This window comes from Balaenoptera musculus, chromosome 4 (assembly GCF_009873245.2).
Source record: "Balaenoptera musculus isolate JJ_BM4_2016_0621 chromosome 4, mBalMus1.pri.v3, whole genome shotgun sequence".
NCBI lineage: Eukaryota > Metazoa > Chordata > Mammalia > Artiodactyla > Balaenopteridae > Balaenoptera > Balaenoptera musculus.
In genome coordinates, this window is record NC_045788.1 from 8544387 (window position 1) to 8567886 (window position 23500).

General features: G+C 38.0%; 1 protein-coding gene across 1 annotated transcript; it reads right to left on the minus strand.

Annotated features, from left to right (window-relative positions):
• Positions 1–1306: 1306 nt before the first annotated feature.
• LOC118893874 (sigma intracellular receptor 2-like) lies at positions 1307–1859 on the minus strand. The gene is made up of 2 exons (XM_036849496.1): positions 1588–1859; positions 1307–1544 (listed from the first exon to the last, which is right to left on the minus strand). Exons 1-2 carry the CDS (start codon positions 1857–1859, stop codon positions 1307–1309), a joined length of 510 nt encoding a protein of 169 aa, XP_036705391.1.
• Between the last annotated feature and the right edge of the window lie 21641 nt (positions 1860–23500).

Genomic DNA, 23500 nt, shown 5'->3' on the forward strand with positions numbered 1-23500 from the left:
GTATTCATTTCATTATGAGTGAGGTGTTTAAATCAACTCTTCTAATTATTTATTGCTTGTGTATATAAAACCAATTGATTTTTGTATATTTGGTTTATGATTGGTCGCTTAGACAGAAATTGTTCAATAAGGCTTTTCATTTGTTTTTTTTTTTTTTTGGTCAGCAGCTACATTTATTTTGACCAGACACAGGAGTCAGACGATACTCCCAACAATCAGACCATTAGGTCTTGTAAGCAAAACAGACAAAAAGGGGGAACTAACCAGGACCAGCATCTACCATTTTCCATGTGTGTTCACAAGCCATTTTTTTTTTTTTTGAGTTGGCCTTGAGAATGAATTTAGAGAAAGCTAGCAGAATACCAAGTGCTAATGTGAAGAGACCCTATATGCACACACTGGACCTGTCATGTCCAGCTCCCCACATCCACTACCTTTGACTGACAACAAGGCAGGAAGGAATTATTAAACTACTAGGTAGCATGAAGTTATCCAGTAAGAGGCACACCTCCAGCTCAGGTTTGAGACACCAGACCTCAGAGTAAAGGAACTTATGTTAGGTGGTCTGTAAAAAGTAATAGAAGACTAAGGCTTGGAAAGAGGATAAACAAGGAGACATTAAAAAATCTCTTCTCCTGGGACGACCTGTTTAAGATAGAAACAATACACCTTCCAATGTGACCCATTTCTGACTGACAGTCATGCCAAGGGTGAACCTTAAGGAAAACTAAGTTTAAACCTCTTACAGAATATCTCACCCCCACCTAGGGGTTGGGGCAAGAAAACAATTTTTAATGAATATTACAGAGGCATAACTTCAAACTTAAAAATGGCCTGAGACATCCCAGTGATATGCTGTAGAGAATCATGAGTCAGAGTGTTAGTCACATGTATACTGTGGGTCAAATGACTCATGAACATGCCAAGTAGGCCACGTTGCTTGGAAGTTTATCTAGTTTCTGGTCGGTCCTGCCTTTAGTAATCCTGCAATGGCACTTGGGCACACGGTGAGGCCTTTGGCACCACTTCCCTATAACCTAGCCCCCACCCCTCTGCTCATCCTCAGGTGATCGGTCTGTTTGCACCAGTACCCTTGGAAAGTGAGGGTTTGATGTGCCTCCTGCCAGTATCTTGGTCATGTGTGCTGCTGCTGGTGTGTTTCAAATACTACTGAAAACATGGTATTTTTTTTTTTTTCTGAGCATTTTCCTGGTACTGGGTTCAACAGGAAAATCCCCCGTGGTCACCTCTCCCCTGGACCCGGGGTTATTTTTCCTCATTTTTTCTTTCTTTTCTCCTCAGACTTTTAGTAGGGGTTCCACAACATGAAAAGCAGAATTATAATAGGGATGAGAAAGTAGGTGATGTAGACAGATATATGGAATAGTCGTTCATGGAAAGTCTTAGGTCCTTGTCCTCTGAAACAACTGGCTTTGGAGAAATCCTGGAGTAGAAACGTGGAGAGGATAGGAATCAGAGTTGTCATGGTGTGAACCGAGTAGATGATTGCAGGGGTGCAGATCCACCTGCAGCCTCCAGGAACACTGGTATGGCCACCTTCTTTTTAAAAGCATCCGTCATGGGGACACGTTGAAGAAGACATATGTTGGGATGAGAAAGAAAGGCAACTGAAACACAAGCTCGCAAAACAGGAAGGACTTAAACCACACAGGGGGGTTGTGTAGCAGGGGGTCTTTGAACTCCTCAGTATACCACTGCCGCAGGTTTCTCAGCTCCACCGGGTAGAGATCACGAGGCAGCCCTGCCTGCAGGTCCACGAGCAGGGTGATGGGGACGTGGGACAGGAAATAGAGGCCCATCAGCCACCCCAGGCCATGCCGGGCGCCCAGAGACCCCATCATCCGTCGGTTGGGCAGAGCAGGATCCCAGACTACCAGGCTTTTCATTTTTAACTGATATTTTTCCTGGTTTTCAGACTTCAGGATAGACCATCATAATATGAGTAAATAGTACTATTTTCCTCTTCCTTATCAATATCACTAATCCTTTTCCCTCTGTGCCTGATCTTCTTTCATGGGTTAGAAATTGCAGCACAATCTCGAGTAGTATTTATAATAAAGAACATCCTTGTATTTTTTTTTCTTCTTTTAAAGTCAATGTTCCTAGAGTTTTATTGTTAAATAATCACACATTGAGATAAATAATCTGCACCAACTTGAGAAAGAAGATTTCATTCTTATTCTGGTCCTAGTTATCAGGTGCTTTTACTAAAAATGGATGTTGCATTTTTTGCAAAATAGTTTTTGACATATTTTGGAATAATCGCTTTATTTTTCTTCCATGACATATGGATTTGAAAATTATATTAATTAATTCATAATATTGAATTATCTTTGCATTCTTGAAAGAAAACCTGTTAGGGTTTGTTTCATTATTTCACAAACAGCTGGGTAAATGTAATATTGCATTTTAGATTTTGGCATCTAAATCTCAATATTTGTGAGGTTACTTTGTCATTTTCTCTTTTGTGTTAGTTTTATAAATTTTCGGTGTTAGAATTTTGCCAGGTCTTGAACTGGGATTTTTTCCCACATATTTTAATGTCCTTGAAGAGTTAATAAGTCAGAAAATTATTTGTTCTTTAAATTTTGAAATAATTTTGCTTTAAATCCTCTGAATAGGTAAATATTTCCTTCTGTTTTTCAGTTTCTTCTTAAGAATGTTTCCTGCTTCTTCAGCAGTTAAAATTCATGTTTGATAAGCATGAGAATAATTCTTTAAATCAAGATTTTCAGATGTTTTCATGTCTAAGATGACACTTCCTTTCTTATCCCTAATTTTTTCCTCATCTCTTATTTTTCTTTGATTAGAATAGAGGTTTGTATATTTTATTCTTTTTGTTCTATTTATTGTCTGCTTTTTTCTAAAGAACCACTCAGATTTATTTCTCTATTCTATTCCTTTTTGTTTACAAATTTTAATTTCTGCTTTCATCTGTAATCATTTTTTCTTTTTTTTCCCCTTAGTCATGCTTTGTTTTGCTCTTAGCTTCTCAAGTTAATGGCTTAATTCATTTGTTTCTTTTATTATTTAAAAATAGTAAAAGTATGTTTTTTGCCTGATTATAGCTTTGACTAAATACCACAGGTTTGAATATGTAGTGTGCTTATAATTATAATTTTCTGAGTATTTTGTAATTACACTTTGAATCTCCTATTTGACCCAGAAGAATATTGTTTTGTTTCTTTACATCAAAAGCTTGGGAAGTTTTTAAAAAATTATTCTTGTTCAACTATTAATTTTGTTGCATTTTGATCAAAGAATATGGTCTGTATAGATCTGCCTTTTAGAAAATTCTGAGGTTTTCTTTGTGATCAAATATATATAAAATTTTAAGTGTTTCCAAATATTTAAAAAGGGAATATATCTTATATTTGAGGTTATTACATTTCCATGTGTATTTTCAAATTGACTCAATTGATGATATTATCAGATACTCCATTTCTTTGTCTATTGCCTATTTTAACTCTTTTTTTTTTTTTTGAAGTAAAGCAAATTAAAAGGGATTTCTTTTATTATCTTTTTTTTATTGTTTTTTTTTTTTCACACACACACACTGTATTTTATTTTTACAAGAGATAAATAGACTGACACCAAGCATTGTACATGGATGACCACAACAAAAGCAACAATGATTGCAATTACCAAACATGAAACACACTCATACTATGTCATAATATTGACATTCAGTCCAGTAATCCTCCACTGTAACAGCTCCTTTACTTTGCAGTGAAAATTGATTTGTATATTCTTTGCCTCTGAGTCCTTGTGGGATTTTTTTTTTTTTTTAATTCAGACAGAAAGTCACAAAAATTATACTCATCCTCATCAGTTCACTCAGTCCCATGTAATTAATTTTTTTTTCATCTTGATCTTTTGTTAGCACTTTTATGAGTTCATCAGTTTTTCATTAGAGTTCTGAAAATGCTTATTCATTCAGTTCAGCAGTACAGTCAGTTACCAGAAACCTGTACTTGTCAGAGGCTTTTCCATGAATTTCTTGAAGATGAAACCCTTTTATAGGAACATATTTGCAAAATCATCAGAGTACACCCAGAACTGTCTGTAAATGACAAAAGACTTAAAAATGACCATGGTTAAAGATTTGATGAAAGTTCATAATAATGCAGTTGACAAGAAAATTAGTTATTTCTGAGATATACATTTTAAAGTAATAACTAGGATTATTACTTATAACATTATACCAGAACATATAAGATTTTTAGAAATTTCATGTAATGTCTGAAACATTTATATTAACATATTTCCATACATATTTCCATACAAATACAAATATAAGATTTTTAGAAATTTCATATAATGTCTGAAACATTTATATTAACATATTTCCATACATATTTCCATACAAATACAAATATAAGATTTTTAGAAATTTCATGTAATGTCTGAAACATTTATATTAACATATTTCCATACAAATAACCCAATGAAAGTTTAGTATTAGTTGTTTTGTTTGTTTTTTTATATTGCAGGTTCTTATTAGGCATCAGTTTTATACACATCAGTGTATACATGTCAATCCCAATCGCCCAATTCAGCACACCACCATCCCCACCTCACCGCAGTTTTCCCCCCTTGGTGTCCATATGTCCATTCTCTACATCTGTGTCTCAACTTCTGCCCTGCAAACTGGCTCATCTGTACCATTTTTCTAGGTTCCGCATACATGCATTAATATACGATATTTGTTTTTCTCTTTCTGACTTACTTCACTCTGTATGACAGTCTTTAGATCCATCCACGTCTCAACAAATGACTCAATTTCGTTCCTTATTTTAACTCTTAAGAGCAGAAAAGTGCTTCCTTTTCTTACTATGCATCCATTGCAGTCAATTCCTCTTTCAAATTCTAACAGTTTTTGCTTTATGCTTATTATATACTCTGTTATTTGGCACATGGAAGTTGAATCCTGATACATTTTAATTTGGGATCTTCCTTTCAACCCTGAAAAAAAATAGATTATCTATGAGACATTTAAATTTTTTTCCTTGAAAATCTACTTCATCTTATATGATTGTAATTCCAACTGTTAGTTGGGGAGAGTAGTTCTTTTATATCTTAATACAATCTTATACTTTCAATTTTCTTGTGTTTATCTTTCTTAGGTATCTTTGATAGACAACTGTTGCAGATTATGACCTGATTTTTGCCATTTAATATGATAAAGTTATCACATTTGTCATAAATTATATGTTTGTGCTTACTCAAATTGATTTACATTTTGTTTCAGTTTCTTTGCTCTTTCTTTTGATCTTTATCTTTGACTCTATCATTCAAGTTTTCTTTTCTCTTTTCTCTTTTCTGATGTACAAGTATACATCCTACTTTTACTTTTGCTCAAGTTTACCTCTAAAAAATAAGCAACTGTATTTCTCTGTCCACATCAAGGGGAAAGAATCAGTGTCTACCACTTTCCCTCCTTTGCACAATAAAGACAATAGCCCGCCGTTCTTTCCTTGAGGTCTCCTCCACTACCTAGGGATTTAGACCCAACTTCTTATTTGCTAAGTATTATTATTTACATGCTATATTTTCTCTTTCAAGAATTCAAGGTGAAGTTTCCAATCTCTGTTGTAGCTACAGTGTATTTGCAACAATTTAGACTTGATCCCACATTAAAATATTTCACTACTTACTGGCAGTCCTTTTAAGTCCTGTACATCTTCCTTGTACAGGATGTTTTTAAAACTGGACTCATTTTATGAAAATTGTCTGGAAAACTTTGATTTTTCTTTCATGAAGACGACTTCATTAATTTAGTTTTCGACACTTGGTATCAGAGAATGCTTTTTTATTGACTTCAAATGTGAATAATAATGTGTCCAGATTTAGCATTCTTAGATCTTAGTAAATTGGGCCTCTGAAGATGTTGCTTTATTAAGTTCTGGTCCTGATTATTTTCTTTTGTTTTTTCCTGCCTTCCAGAATTCTTTTTATGAAAAATTAAAATTTCAAACTTCCATAGAAACTGGTCTCTTTATATTAATTTTGTCTAGTATTCATCAAGCTCACTTGATCTGAATATTTACTTACTTAAGTTCAGGAAGTTATTTTCTTTAACTTTAAATATATATATATATATATATATATATATATATATATATATATAACATTGCTATTTTTCTATTTGTTCAGGTGTCTCCTTTGGCAGCACTAGTTTTCTTCTTGTTGGATTTCCACTCTCTGCACTCTGACTCTATCATCTCTTTTCATAATATTTTTTTTATCTCAAATTCATTTTCTTTTAATTCTGGAAGAGTGCTTCAAATCTGTCCTCTATATTACTGATTTCACTATAAACATTGCCCATTAAGCACTTTATTGCTTCTAATGCATTTTCCATTTTGATATTTCATATTCAGTTTTATAACATTTTTCCTTCTTTCATCTTACTCTGTATTCTAGGTTCTTAACCAGCTTCCTTCTCACCTCAATATATTTTCTTCTCTCATTTTTCATCTCCTGCTTCATGGGGTCCTTGGATGTTATTTAGATTACAAAGCATATGCTGTTTAAAATTTATTCCGATTTCCTGTAGTAAATCTTTTTCAAAAGTACACTCTTCCGGGGCTTCCCTGGTGGCGCAGTGGTTGAGAGTCTGCCTGCTAGTGCAGGGGACACGGGTTCGAGCCCTGGTCTGGGAGGATCCCACATGCCGCGGAGCGGCTGGGCCCGTGGGCCACAACTACTGAGCCTGAGCGTCTGGAGCCTGTGCCCCGCAACGGGAGGGGCCGCGATAGTGAGAGGCCCGCGCACCGCGATGAAGAGCGGTCCCCGCACCGCGACGAAGAGTGGCCCCCACTTGCCGCAACTAGAGAAAGCCCTCGCACGAACCGAAGACCCAGCACAGCCAAAAATAAATAAATAAAATTAAATAGCCTACTTTATAAAAATAAAAAAAATAAAAAAAAAAAGTACACTCTTCCTCTGCCTCCTGAGTCCTATATTTTCATTTCTTAAAGTTACAAAATTTGTCATATGCCTCATAATGAGGTTCTAATTTACCTGTTTATTCATCCCTGAATGATGACTATTTTATCTTGCCTGTTATTTCTCTGTAAAACACTGAATAGATTTTTCTTAGATCCCATCAAAGTTTACTTGGTTTTTGTTCTAATCCTCTTTTAGATCTTATGCTATATGACATTTTACCCATTCAGTGATTAAACATCCTGATGGGAGATTTATTCTAACATTATGTGAGCCGAGGTCAAACTTCCTCTGTGGATGGCTAAGCCATTGTGCCAGGTGCCAGATCTGGAATGACCTGACCTAGTTCTTTTTGCTACCACAAAGTAGGCTGAAAAAGAAACTTTTGACTTTGTGGCAAATCCTCCATTGCATAGCCCAACTACTGGCCATATGGTGCAACCACAAGGGCCTGGCCCCAAGCAGTGGCTGCCCTCAGGTTCTTAGGACCTGTAAGGGAGAAGTGCCCTGCTAGTCCCAAACCTGTCACGCCCTCCCACCATGGACCCTATATTTCAGGGTATTATTAAAATGCCTTCAAGATCTCCTTCACTTTTTTCCTCTCAAGCCTGTACCACTTTCTCAATGAGTGAGTCCTAGTGTCTTTCATAGATAAAGTTCCATTGGCAAAAAACGTACTTGACATTTCTACATGTGAAAAGTGTTCTTCTCTACCTCCCGGCAATGATGCAGGAGTTCCCAATTCTTGTGTTCCCTTTGATGCTTTAATAGGAATTTGGAAGGTTCCTGTGCTTACATTGCCATCTTTACCTGGAAGTAAGTTAGGAATATCTAAACAAGCAAGACATGTCTTGGAGGCTGTGGTGACCTCTCAGTTGGGCTTAGATTTGGGTACCAATGGAGATCCATTTTCCACAGGGCCAGCCATACCGATGGGCTTCCAAGTGGCTCTCAGAAGTGTTTTTCCGCCAATCCCAGCCAGTTTACAGCTGGATTACAGCTAAGTTCCAATGATTCTTTTTGCTGTTTCCAAGTTGGCCTGGTGCATACATATATCTGAATGTCTACCTTGGTTCTCACTTTTTTTTTAAGCCCAATTATATATGAATACCTATGAGGTGCCAGAAACTTCACCTGTATGATTTCATTTAATCTTCACAAAATGGTTCAACATAGATACTATTATAGTCCCCAATTTGCAAATGAAGGACTTGAAGCCTAGAAAAGGATTTAAACAACTTAAGGTCACTCAGATAGTGAGTGTCAGAATCACTACTTACTGGCCTGTCATCCTCTAAAAGCCATGTTTTTAACCAGTATTTCAAAAGCCTCTAAGCTAGAGATTTCCCCCCCCCAAAATAGATAGATTTCCCACATTAACCACGAGTGTTAGCAGCCATTTGGATTCCCTGCCATCATGTCGTACCTTTTCACCATGGACCAACAGTCTAGATGAATCCATGTTTATATCAAACTTACTCTTCCTTCCCGTCTTAGAATAAAAGACATCTTTCCTCCAGAGCAGCTCCCTCCCTGTGTGCCCAAGATTCCCTTCCCTTTCTTCTCCTTCCATGAATCTCTGTCCCTACTTGTTCTGTCATCTCACCATAAAAACACCAGTCACGTCTCTCCCATCTCTTCTCAACATCACATTGACCTCCAACCACTACTCTTTGTTTTTCTTTCCTTTACTGCCAAACTTCTTCCATTGTCATGGGAAACTAGTTTGCACTAGCTTTTTCCATTTCCTTTTTGTTCCTTAATCTCCCCAATTTTCATCCCTAGCGACCCCACTAAAACACCCCACCCAAGGTGACTGTGGCCTCCCAATTGTGAGAACACACTATGGTCTTCCACTTCCACTTTCCACTACACATGGAAACATTGATGCCTTCCTTTATAAATTTATTTCCACCTTCTTTCCATGATTCCACTCTCTTCTGTCCTCCTCCTGTCTCCTTGGACTTTATTTTTCCAACTACCTTCTATTTTTTTCTTTTTCCTTCTGCCCAAATGGTTGGGCAAAATGACCCAGCATTCCATCCTTGGGTCTCTCTTTTTTGAGTATAGTTCCCTATGCTATACAGTAGGTCCTTGTTATTTATCTATTTTATATATAGTAGTGTGTATCTGTTAATCCCAAACTCCTAATTTATCCCTCCCCCACCCCCTTTCCCCTTTGGTAACCATAAGTTTGTTTTCTATGTCTGTGAGTCTGTTTCTGTTTTGTAAATAAGTTTATTTGTGTCGTATTTTAGATTCCACATATACATGATATCATATGGTATTTGTCGTTCTCTGTCTGATTTACTTAACTTAGTATGATCATCTCTAAGTCCATCCATGTTGCTGCAAATGACATTATTTCATTCTTTTCATGGCTGAGTAATATTTCATTGTGAGTGTGTGTGTGTGTGTGTGTGTGTGTGTGTGTGTATATATATATCACATCTTCTTTATCCATTCATCGGTCAATGGACAGTTCCATGTCTTGGCTATGCTGCTATATGCTGCTATGAACACTGGGGTGCATATATCTTTTCTTTTTTTAGCTTCTTTTTTTAAAAACATCTTTATTGGAGTAAAATTGCTTTACAATGGTGTGTTAGTTTCTGCTGTATAACAAAATGAGTCAGCTATATGTGTACACATATCCCCATATCTCCACCCTCTTGCATCTCCCTCCCACCCTCCCTATCCTACCCCTCTAGGTGGACACAAAGCACCTAGGTGATCTCCCTGTGCTATGCGGTTGCTTCCCACTAGCTATCTATTTTACATTTGGTAGTGTATATATGTCTATGCCACTCTCTCACTTCCTCCCAGCTTACCATCCCCCTCCCCGTGTCCTCAAGTCCATTCTCTATGTCTGCATCTTTATTCCTGTCCTGCCCCTAGGTTCTTCAGAACTTTTTTTTTTAGATTCCATATATATGTGTTAGCATACAGTATTTGTTTTTTCTTTCTCTCTCTCTCTCTTTTTTTTTTTTACAAAAAGAAGAGCTTTATTGAGATAAAATTCACGTATATACAATGGAGCCCCTTAAAGGTGCAATTCAATGGTTTTTAGTATATTTATGGTTGTGCAACCATTACCATAATTAATTTTAGAACATTTTTATCTCTGCAGAAAAAAAACGTTAATTTTTCCCCAATCCGCCCATCCATAGGCAAAAACTAACTTATTTTTTGTCTCCTATAGAGACAAAACTTTGCCTATTCCAGACATTTCATATAAATTGAATCATACAATATGCAGTCTTTTGGGTCTGGCCTCTTTCACTTAACATAATTTTCTTTGATTCATCCATGCTGTAGTATATACTAGAACTCAACAACTCGATTCCTTTTTTATGGCCAAATAACACCTCATTGTGTGATATACCACATTTTATGTACCAATTCATCTTTTGATGGACATTTGAGTTGTTTCCAATTTGAGGCCATTATGAATAATGCTGCTATGAATAATCATATGCAAGTTTTTCTGTGGTTTATAATTTTATTTCTCTTGATTATATACCTAGGAATAAAATTTCTGGGACATATGGTATTCTATGTGTAAACTTTTGAGGAACTTTGGACTGTTTTTTAAAGTGTTTTCACAATTAACATTCCTATTAGCTGCGTATAAAGGTTACCATTTCTCTACATTCTTGCTATCTCTTGTTTTTATTCATCATTTTGCTGCTTGTTCTATCAATTACTAAGAGAAAGAGAAGTATGTTAAATTTCTCTCCATGATTGTGTTTACAACTTTTTCTGCTTTTAGTTCTTTCAATTTTTGTTTCACATATCTTGAGGCTATATTATTAGATCCATACAAATTTAGAATTGTTATACTTTTGGGTAGAATGGCACTTTTTGTCTCTCCTTATCGTTAGTATTTCTTTCTACCTTAACATTTACTTTGTTTTATATTATTAAAATGATACTAGCCTGCTTTGGTTAGTGCATGTAAAGCTATCTTTTTCCATTCCTTTACGTTAATCTTTACATAATCTACACCAAACAACCTATAGCTAAGTTTTGTTGTTTTATCCAGACTATAATATCCAATATTATCTTTGATTTTTAATAGAAATATTTAGTCCTATTAATTTAAATATAATTACTGACATATGTGGCATTAAATCTACCATCTTGTTACTTATTTTCTGTTTGTTCCACTTGTGCTATGTCCCATTTTTTCTCTTTTCTTGCCTTCATTAGAATAATTTATTATTGTTGTGATTATTTCCTTCTATATAAGTTTTATTATTATATTTACTATTTTTTTCCATATGCATCGTTGACTTACTAAAGTCTAATATAACTTACAACTTCCCAAACAATGGAAGGAACTTAGAACATTTTAACTCCATTTACCCATCTCCCATCTTTATGTTACAGTTTATATGTATTACTACATACATTTTTAATGGCCATTGACATAGTTTTTATTATTTTAATCAATCATTATTCATCTAGACTTATCTGCACACATTTTATCATTCTTCATTCTTTTTTTTAATATCTTTATTGGAATATAATTGCTTTACAATGTTGTGTAAGTTTCTGCTGTATAACAAAGTGAATCAGCTATATGTATACATATATCCCCATATCCCCTCCCTCTTGTGTCTCCCTCCCACCCTCCCTATCCCACCCCTTTAGGTGGTCACAAAGCACCGAGCTGATCTCCCTGTGCTATGTGGCTGCTTCCCACTAGCTATCTATTTTACATTTGGTAGTGTATATATGTCCATGCCACTCTCTCACTTTGTCCCAGCTTACCCTCCCCCCTCCCTGTGTCCTCAAGTCCATTCTCTACATCTGTGTCTTTATTCCTGCTCTGTCCCTAGGTTCTTCAGAATCTCTCTTTTTTTTAATTTTTTGATTCCATATATATGTGTTAGCATATGGTATTTGTTTTTCTCTTTCTTTGACTTACTTCACTCTGTATGAGAGACTCTAGGTCCATCCACCTCACTACAAATAACTCAGCTCCATTTCTTTCTATGGCTGAGTAATATTCCATTGTACATATGTGCCACATCTTCTTTATCCATTCATCTGATGATGGACACTTAGGTTGCTTCCATGTCCTGGCTATTGTAAATAGAACTGCAATGAACATTGTGGTACATGACTCTTTCTGAATTATGGATTTCTTGGGGTGCATATATCTTTTCAAATTAGAGTTTTCTCTAGATCTATGCCCAGGAGTGGGATTTCACCATGCTATTCTTTATTCCTGGAATTTGTCCTCCTTCCCTTGCAACCTTGTCTTTTTGGGAAATTCTCAGTCATTCATCAAAACTCAACCCAAATATTGCATCCATTTTGAATTTTGACCTTGCTTCACAGAAACATTTACTATACCACTTCTTCATGCTCCCACAGAACCTGATGCACACATCCCTATGTTGGCATTCAGCATGTGGCTTTATCTTGGGTTTGTTCACGTCTTGGTTTTCCATCAGAGGCTATAAGCTTTTTGAAGACAAGGACACTGGTTTTTAATGACCTACCTGATTCTCCAGAGTTCATCATTACCGCTGGGCCAGGTATCCCAGCTATCCTGCCTGGTTGTGCAGATCTGGGGCCATGTCCTAGCTTCTTCCTCTGCCCAGTGCTGCTCTGAATAACCCATGATGAGCTATAACTGTGTCCAAGTGATGTCACAGGTAACTATTGCAGGTAGAGAAGAGAAACCCTGCTATCATGTAGGACTCAACCACTAACTCATAAAAAGGATGACTTCTTCTTTCTCAAAATTATAGACCCTCATATTACACATAAGACAGAACATAAGAATATATAGCGTCATTGGAAACCAGAGTACTGTAATAGCGGCACTTTTCAGGGCATAAAAATTTGATTTTCCGATTTGTTTCTATCCATAAGTAGGAGTATGGGCCAAACACAACCCATAAGAGTGCTGTCAGAAGATGTTAACAAATAAGTTTATCTCATGCCAATGAAGTATTTACATTTGATTGAATCTGGAGACCTCCATGAGGACCTTGCTGTGAGACTGAGTTTTCTCCACATTCTAATTCTGCAGTGGAGAGCTGTTTCCATTTTCAAGGTATTTGTCCTTGTCGTTATGTATTTGCCTTCCTGTTTATATACACTCTGTTTGTATTAGCCTCCTTGGTTACCATTTATCTCTCTGGGTTGTGGATTTCAATATTTAATCATTTCTATGACAAGCATTTGCTCACATTTTAACATCTCTGAAATGGGAATGTGTCATACAATTACTAACATCTGATAGTCCTTGCTTGTCCAGGACCATTCATGACATCACTGCTCTTGTCTGTGCAAATTTGCTTGTTATTCCTGGGAGCCTGACTGAACAACAGCAAGCCCTCAGCCCAGAGGGGAGTATTTGTGGCAGCTCCCACTAGATTGATTGCAGGACAGGGCTTTCTCCACCCTGTACTTTCCCACAGTAATCTGAATTCTCTATTTCTTTCACTGGTTGTCAGGAAGCTTCTTTACCAGGGACTATAATGTCTTGCTCACCATTATCTCAGTGTAAAGATAGATGTCTTTCCATGTGAGAAGAAGGACAGCTCACCTAGGAGTTCATCCTCTGTACCACAGAGATGAGGAGCAAACACCTTTACTTCATCAATGCTATGTAAGTGTTAGCCTCCCCACATTTGAGCAGTACCAGGTGTGTTAGGAGGAAAAGAATGTTATCTCATGGTGGCCTCCCAAACAAACCACTTGGTGGCTTCTGTTCTCCTCTGGCAACTTCTGCCCATTCCTCTCAGCAAACCCGTAGGTATAAGTGTCAGAGTTCATTCAAGAAAATAGATGCCATGCAAGATATTCAAATGGAGGGTATTTAATACAAGCAATTGGTTACACAGGTGTTGAAGACTAAAAGAGCAAAAAGAAGGCCTGAAAATCATCATAACTATAGGAAGCAGCTACAACTCTTAGGGTTGAGGAAACCAAAGGAGACATTTGTGCTCACAGGACCCAGGAGTCGAGAGGAAGGTTCCCATGTTACTAGTGTTTAGGGATGGGGTGTGTCACATGGGTGGTAGTCAGGTCTCTGAAGTGGGTGAGGCACAGCTGGTGCTCTCATCAAAAAGGGTTACCGTAGTGGGCTGATGATGTAACCCCTTTATAAAGGGGTGCCACAAGGCTGGGTCTAGAAGTGTTTTAAAAACCTGGGGGTTGGAGCAGTAGTTGCCCTCTCCTGCTAGAGAGGTAAGCCAGGACTGAAGACCAGAGGGAAGATTCTCCTTCCACCTCCTCAGCTTCCAGTCTCTTGTCAGGGTCTCCCACTGACAAGGGGAATCTAATGGAAATCTATCCAGCAAGGGAATCTGGGAAAAATAGTTGTCAGACTCCTAGTGGAATATAGAGAAAAGGCGGATTTGGGTCTCAGAGACAATAAGGAAACCAATGGCACAGTGGGTAACCGAGCTCTCTGCAGCTGGTTACTTTTTGGAACCATGGACATTTCCCCTTCTAGATGTGATGTTTCTACCAGTGCGTAGACCTCAAGGAGGGGTCATGTGAGGAAGACCACGTGTACCCATGCTGCCCTGTCCTGATCTCCTCCCATAGCACTACAAGTACAAGACAATATATGCAGAACACACTTTACAGATGGGTTGAGAATGAAACCATAAGGAAAAATACTTAAATTAGGATGCATACAGTGGTTATTCTGAATGTAAGGTAAGGTTTCTCATCCTTGGTGCTATGGACATTGTGGGCTAATAATAAAGCCCACATAAAGCCCATAATAATAAAGATAATCCTTTGCTTTAAGGGATGGTCCTGAGCACCATGATGTGCTGAGCTGCATCCCTGGCCTTGGACCACTGGACACCAGCAGCACCTGGCCCCAAGTTGTGACAATAAAAAGGTACCCACACATTGTCAAATGGTCCCTAAGGGGCAAAATCACCTCTGGTTGAGAACCACTGGTATAAGGGTGAAGAACAGAAGCTTAAACCCTTCATGGGGGTTCCCTGAGGGTAGTCCCAAATTTCTAGATTTGCTTTTCCTCAAAGAGAGAGAGAATGCCCTCTAATGCCTTCCCATTACAAGTCTTTACCCCCTTTCTGGAACACTTCCTATCTTTTCCACAGGGCCTGCTTTTATCATGAGTAGGTGATGTGCACCCTTCTCCTCATAAGAAAGGGTCGCAGATATTATAATCTACAAATTGTATTTCCCAGAGTCGTAATTATTTGGCCTAAAATAACCCCAAGATTATTCATCAGGCCATCCCAGTGTGCACTATGGCATCTGTGCCTACCCCTCTCAAGGTCTCTACAGCCATGTGTGGTGGCAATTTCTCTTCATCTTCTGTAATATTCAGGAGGATAATCTCTCTCACCTAACACAGATACCACCCAATATAAAACTATAATTCTCAGAAACAGTGCATTTCACACCGGTATTACAAAAGAGGGAGAAACTCCATATATGCCATGTGATCTTCCTCTTGCCCCAGCAGAAATGATGTTTCACTTTGTGGTGTGAGGCAGCATCAAGTTTTCTTTATTCATTCGTGGCCTTCCTGGTCATAGCTACAGGCTTGCTGGTGTACAAGGGTCTCTTCAAGCAACAAAGCTACTTAGCCCTTTGTAGTCACATACAAACACTTGGGGTGAAACCTTTTCTTTACAAGGTAAAAAATTATATTTTTAGCTACTGTAGCCACTACAACCTTAAATGGAAAGCAATAAGGATAAAGTATGTTTTAATTTTATCCAGAGTTGGAAATTAGAGTGGGAGGATGGAAGATTGTTCTTTTAGTTACAATGTCCATTAGATTAATGATTTCTCTTGTAGGTTAGGCTTCCAGATGTCTATACAGACATTCTAGGGCACCAGCTCATGGTGATACTCATGGATAACTACAAAGAGCAAAGGCTCGTTTACAAGCATCATTGGTTTGGTTCACCATTACCACAGTGTGGGTGAGATTATCAATATAATAGAAAGAATTCTTGGTCAAATATCAAGTGAAAACTGAAAGCTGAACTTCTTTCCCACTTGGGAAATGAAAAAAGTCCCATGTTTCACTTATAACTTGAACATTCCCGCATACTTTAACCAGCTCGGGTCTATTTCAGAGAGCAATGTTGTAATGTCTCTTTAGGCTGATAGAACTAACTGGTATTATTCTTCCCTGCGTGGTGCTGTGGGAAGGATGTTAGATTTGGAATTAGAAGACTTGAGCTCTAGACAGTCCTTTGCCATTAGCCCAGTGCATCTCTTTAATCTCTCTGGCTTCCACCTTCTCATGATAAGAAGGGAATGGATGAGATGATCTCTAAGTTTACTTTCCACTTCCATAATTCTGGGAACCAAAAATTGCCTTCCATAAAACATGGATAAGATTTTAAAAACGCTTCCTCTAATGCAAGGACAGCGTTCGTCACCGTTGTCATTCAAAGTGAGGTAGACTTATTGTGGTGAAGCCATATAAATCTTTGTCAGCAGCTTTGGTGCAAGAGTTACCCAAATCAACTTTCATTTCAGAAAATACGTTAACATGAATAGCCAGATAGTAAACAGAACCTGGACAATTCTCTCCTTTTTAGGCTTCTTCATTCATAAAGAGATTTATACAGTACAATATTTTTCTTCCCACAAAGCAGATTTTGTTGTGGTGGTAAAAATAAGAGATGATGAGATGAGGCAGTAATCTAACACTTTAGTGGAATACACTTTCTTCCAAATCAGTGAGAAATCTTTATTACAAAGTATTCTCTTCTGGTATGAATAAAAGTTGATCAATATATAAACATTGAGATTTCTTGCCATAAATTGTGGATTTTGCAGAAATAATTGGTATTTGCCTAAGTAGTATTTGTTACTCTAGCTCATAATTACTCCATTTATTTCCCCATTCTCTCTTCATCAGTTGGATCATTTTTTTCCCTCTTTTGAGGCCCCCAAATACAAAAAGAGTTATAGCGAGTTTGTGAAAACAGCTTTACATGAGGGAAAGATTATATTTTTAATCACCAACAAAGAACTAAACAGACTTGAGACTAGAAGAGCCACTTACACATCCCTAATTCAGCATTCCTTTGCCCATCAATTATTTCCTAAAAGAGGCTGATCTTTAGTTTAAAGTTTTGCCATCTTTTTGACACTTCTTTGAACATCAGGAACTCTCCATCTTTATACTTATTCCAAATAGACCACAAAGTCAATTACAATCAAACAATTCTATACCAATGATCAGATCTTAGAGGCTCAGAGCACTCATAAGGCTGCTGTCCTTTGTATACGTATACCAATATTATTAAGTTGTAACTACTTTTAATAAGGTTCCAAAACAATAGAGATCACCTTCCAAATCAAAGCATGAGACATCCATATAGGATGTGGAAAGGAAGTGTTTGATAACCAAATCTGCAATTCTTAGTTTATCATCCACCTTTATCCCATGAAAAGATTGGAGAAGATAAGGGGAAAAAAAAGATCAGATGAAAAAATAGTATTTTGGAGAGAGCAGTGGGTATGCTATGAATCCCACCGTGCCCTCAAAGTGGAAGCTGTGAGGGGCAGGGGACAGGGTTTTAGGGAAACCCTTTGGAGAGCTCATTGTGTATCCTTTGAGCCTGGGTGCCATCATGGCTTCATGTTTCCCTCACTCCTGAGAAATCTAATATATAAAAGGCTGGCTGGTGGTAGAAGAAAGAAAGATGGGTATGTTGGGATCAGCCTGCATGGCCAGTTTTTTGTTTGTTTGTTTGTTTGTTTGTCCTTATGATTTGTGAGTTTTCTATGAACCAGAAACAGGCTCCTTTGCAAAGACAGAGAGCTGAGATAGGGGTCCTCTTAGATACTGGTCAGGAAGATTCTGCCAAAGGTGCAAAAAGATGTTAACAGAAAGAAGTCGAAAGTATACCTGGGATGCCAGGAAGCCCAAGAGGCAGTTAGGGTTGCATTTACTCATGTCAAGGGAGCTGGAAGTGGGAGCTCCCTAATGATGGAGGAGGTGTCTTTGTATGGTACAAGTTACCCCGAGAAACAGAGCCTGAGACAACTTTGGAAAGTGGATGAAAAGAAGAGTGAGGAACGGGCAAGAAAGAACAAGGAGGGAGAAAAGCCTGGACAGGTGTGTGTCACTGAGCTGGACTGTGGGCAACTCAAGACCACCACGACCTCCCACGGTAGAAGGTGCTGCAGAATTGTCCACATGAGTGAAGTCTACTAAGGGGACTTCTGAGAAAGGTTTTATTGTTCTTAAAGATGGACTCAGGGAGGGGCCGAGCTCTCTTCCCCTCTTCTAGCCTTTGACATTGTCGCCTATCATGGAAGCAGCCATCTTGTGCCACATGAAGTGTAGCTGATACGCTGAGGATGAAGGTCTGAAAAGAGGGAGGGGAGGTAGGTCCTTGATGACATGATTGAGCCATTGAATTATCCAGCCTGGAACTTTTCTGACTCTCAGTTTCTTACTAATTGAGAGAATATGTGTTCCTTGTTGTTCAGGCCATTTTGGGCTGGATCTTCAGTCCCATGCAGCTGAGAGCACTCTGACTGATACAACCTCTATCAACACCCTCTGTCACTCAGCAATTTCAGCTTCTCCCAAAGCCTCACTGTCGAGTGAAGGCATTTAAAGAAAACAATGTTTTGTTAATTTTAATGGGAAAAATTCTAATGCACTCCATCACAACTCAAGGTATCTGAGTCATAGCCCAGATTGAAAAAAAAAATCTATCAATCGAACAATAAAAACAAGTTTATATAAGTAATAAATGAAATAATAAGTATAGCTTGTCACAACATGTAAGATAATGAAAGTTTATTGTACTCATCATAGGTGATGATTATTGGTGGTGGCTGGAAAAAAGATGAAACAGTGCTGCAGGTAGAGTCTTTCCAGGGAAGGAGATTCTGAAACAGAGGTTAATATGACAAAATTTTAAGGAGAGATCTCAGGATCAATACACTGTGGAAGGGAAGGAAAGAAAGTAAGATTGGCAGAGTGGCTCCAGCAAGTTCTTCAGCCAACTCCAGTGGGAGCTCTGGAGCTGGGTTGGACCTTCCAAATTGTCCTGAATTGCTATGAAGTGGCCCAGATTTTACACCCCCACTTTGACCAGTCATTGGGGTGAGGCTGCACCTGGGAATGTGTCAATACCTCAATCAAGGTAATTCTCTTCACTTTACAGTGACACCCAGAGTGGATTGTGAGTTGAGCCCAGACACTGGGTGGTAATCCTGTAGGACTAAAGGCCTACCTAGGCTGTGCCTCACAGCATTCACTACAGAGCAGAGCCTTTTTTGGAAGGTGGTAGAAAGTCAGGAGACTGATTTTCATGCACACCTTCAATGTCAGAATCACACAGCCTTGTCTTAAGGATATTTTTTTTTTTTGAAAATGTGAACCCAAAGAGGTAGAGTTGAGCTTTGAAACACATTGAAAAAGCATCATAGAAAATGCCACATCTTCTTCCCTTTTATCTGGTTTGCATACACAATGCAAAACTTGGGGGTTCATCCAAATAGGGCATGAAATTAAAATTCTACATCCTATTCTCTGACTAGATACTTATGTTGAGTCAATTAGTATATCTTTGCCTGAAACAATAATGTCAAAACATCACTTCTCATAGCATGTCTATCTAGTGGGCTTGGGGGATTAAAAGTTGTTATATAAAAAAAGGAGGAGTTGTTTGATAAATAGTATAACTTTTCAAGCATTGTTGTGGTGAAAACCCATTAACTGGACAATTGTTATGTGCAATAAGTCTGTATAGAATATATCCTAACCACACATCCACAAAATACACCTTCCAATTTTAAGATTATTAAATTTTCTTAAATTTTTTATAGTTGTCCATAAATCATCATTTACTTCCATGCTGATGGGGCTGAAAGTACAGAGCAGAACGAGCCCTTGGAAATGGTCATTTTAGTTGACCATTTAGAAAGTTGTCATTCTGTGGGATTTTTAGGCGGCAAAGTTACCATCAAATATAACATAATTAGGTTTAATCTGTGACAAATCCAGTATCTTTAGATTATGTTACCTTGATATTGAACATTGTAAATCCCCAAATAAACCCAAAAGAAGACCAGGCAAAGCCAACAAAAGGATAGAATTCTTTTTTTTAATGTCACCCATCTAGGACCTAGAGATGATCATACTAAGTGAAGGAAGTCAGACAGAGAAAGACAAATATCATATGATATCGCTTATATGTGGAATCTAAAAAAATGATACAAATGAACTTATTTATAGAACAGAAATAGACTCACAGACACAGAAGACAAACTTCTGATTACCAAAAGGGAAAGGGGGGGGAGGGATAAATTAGAAGTTTGGGATTAACAGATACACACTACTATATATAAAATAGATAACCAACAAGGTCCTACTGTAGAGCACAGGGAACTATATTTAAAACATGTGACCATCTAACCACAAACATTGGTCTTCTGGTATCATACACTCAAGCTCTGGGTGGTCCACTGTACCCAGAATGCCTCCCAGAAGCAAAGCCTGCTGCTGAGCCCTTTTCCTTGACACAGATCCAATGGTCACCATCCTGTGGAAAGGGCTGACTGAGCCAAGAATAGGAAGACCAGAGTCTACACACCAAGATTATAAAGCGAGAATGTTGGAAAGAAAGAGTTTAAACAACTGCTCTGTACCCAAAAGGCCCTGTCTCCCTTTCACAAGATGTAGTCTAGCTGGTTATGGAAGCACCCCCCAGCAGCTAATTGGTATTGCAGTGCTTCTGAGCTGTGACCTAAAAAAAGCGGAGAATATCAGCCTTTGGTTGAATCTCTTTGCTTAATGTTTCCTGGAGGTCAAAAGGAATGGTTAACTATCTATATTGACTTCTGAGAAAGCTACCGTTCATTCTAACCTACATTTGTAGATTTTTAGAAAGGTATTCCTGGCAATTGCTGCCGTTGGCTTCTTCAAATTTAAATGGGAACCAAGATTCAGAACTGGTTTTGAGGGACCAGTGGGAAGAGTCTGGAAAATAGACATTGGTTAAGCTGAACCTGGCCCAGATGCTTTAAAGCCTTGGGGACATATTTAGATAAGGATTATTTCTTAACTTATCAAGTCACTGTCAGAGGAGGAGGTCAGAATCAAAGAGGAGATGAGGATCAGAAAGGTCAGAGCAAATCAAGCACAGAGAATTGCTAGGTGTCAGGCAATAAGCTGGGCATAAGAACAAGAATGAGGTTTGAGGAGTGCATAAGTACCATTTATTGAGGCATTTTCCTAAGTCCTGAACACATCACCTCGTTTATTTTCACTTTGCCTTATTTTTAAAAAAAATTTACTAGTGATAAATTGAGTTAGAGTGGTTAAATAATTTGCCCAAATTCCATAACTAAAAATTGGTGTCAGTGAGATTCAAACCTAAATCTGTCTGACACCAGAACCATTGCTCTTAACCAAGAATTCTGAACTGTCAAAAAGTTGAACGTGTGATCTGGAACACAGTAGATTGTAATGACCTATATGGGAATAGAATCTAAAAAAGAGTGGGTATTTGTATATATGTATAACTGATTCACTTTGCTGTATAGCAGAAACTAACACAACATTGTAAATCAACTATACTCCAATAAAAATTAATTTAAAAAATAAAACATAAAAAAAAAAGACAAAAAAAAGGGGGAGATGTAAAAGTCAAATCAAGTGACATAAAGAAATCCCCACCCTGGTCCTCGGGTTGTCTGGCGAGCTATTTCTATACTGTATGTACATCAACAGTTCTTCTTGGGTGGTGGTTTAATGTCGCTCCACCTTGGCTTGCAATTACCCTGAATGGAGCCGCAACAAATCTTCGTAATGCCAATCTCATCTTTCCACCTCATTGACAGCTCAGGAAATGCATCTGAAATTCATAGTAGCCTCATAGCCTATGGCAAGAGAAATCCATGCTGCTAAAATTTTATTTTAGAATTCAAGCTGGTTTTTCTCAGTTTCGGATGCTCCGTTTTTTTTTAATCTTGTGCTGCCTACCACACTGTATCAAAATAACCAGCCAATATTGTTCAACTGTCAGGGGCCTCAGCTGCCTCTGTATTTTATTAGTACAAATAAATACTGGAACATGTTAAAAAAAATCATAGATAGAAGCTCACATTAATAGAATTAAAATCAGAGGGGAAATGTCTATAAACTTGGACTTGACTGCCCCCCAACTTTCCTTTACTGACTTAAAAAAAAAAAGGTTGAATAGATATTCAGATTGATTTAATGTTTAGCCTGAGAGGGATGCTAGGCTAGGTCCCAAATTTGTGCAATGTTCAAAGGGAGAGAGATTTTAAAATCCCAACAAAAAGAGATATTTCCAAATTAATGGCATTGCCCGAATGCCTTGGCTCCCTGCACCCCACCAGGAAGGTTTATTATTTTCTGGTAAAATGTTGCTCGGATGGGGAGTGGTAGTCAGCGATGCGTCAGAGCTGCTCTTTGAACACATTAAAAAGCTGAATGCACAACAAAGAACAGATGTTCCAGCATGCCTTATTTATGCACCCATCAGCAATCTTCCAGTGACCACAAAACACAGCCTTTTTTCCCCCTCCTCCTCTTCACAATATTATTTCCCGATAAGCTCACCCTTTCGATCAATTTATTTATTTTTGACCCCCACTGAACTCCTAGGTAATCGTCTATGTGTGTGTGAGCAAGTGTGCCTGTGTGTGTGCGTTTGTTATTTGCGCCTGCCTCCATCGGAGCTGAATTCTATTGAACTGTGGAACAGGTGTGGATTCTGCAATTAGATCACATTTCAGAGAGAGAGACACTGAGAGTTATAATGGCGGTGAATTCTTCACAGTCGAATGCAGCACCATAGCGACCAGCAACAATGAAGGAGACGAGGTGTTAGTATTAGGGGTGATCATTTTTAGTTTATGGGATCATCCGATTGAATGTGGCCAGAAGGCGTATGAACGTGTGTCTGGGGCTCAGCAGCTGTAAGGCAAACTTGTTTTACTGGCACTTATCTGAAATGCCTCACTCGCCCACCCTCTCTGCTTACAATTGGAATGGAAGTAGTGATTAGGAAGTGAGATATAATGCAGATTAAACGTTATGATGGACCAAGATCCTGTTGGGTTATTAAAACCCATTTGCTTTCACTGGTTTTAAAGGCATAGCACCTTATTGAAACCTCTAGCTCTAGATCTCCGAGCTTTAAAAGGTGGCAGGTAGAGGAGTGAAGGGAAGGGTTATGTGAAGAAATATAATTTAGAATCTAAAGAGAAGCAAGAATATTTCCTCTTCCGACACCAGAAAGCTGCATTTTTTTTCAGTGAGTGAATCTAATCTGTGACCTCAATTTGAGCTTCAGAAAAATATGATACATTAATACAGAAAATACTCACCCCCACAAATTGATTTAATAGGCAGCAAATAAATAGGGCAAGCAATTCTCACAATAATATTTGGTCAATTTTGGAACTTCCGATGCTAAGTGGTATTTCCTTAACATATTTTCCATATTTTCTATGAAGTGGAGAGTATTTGGTACCAGATTTGGTGGTGTAAAATCAGCCC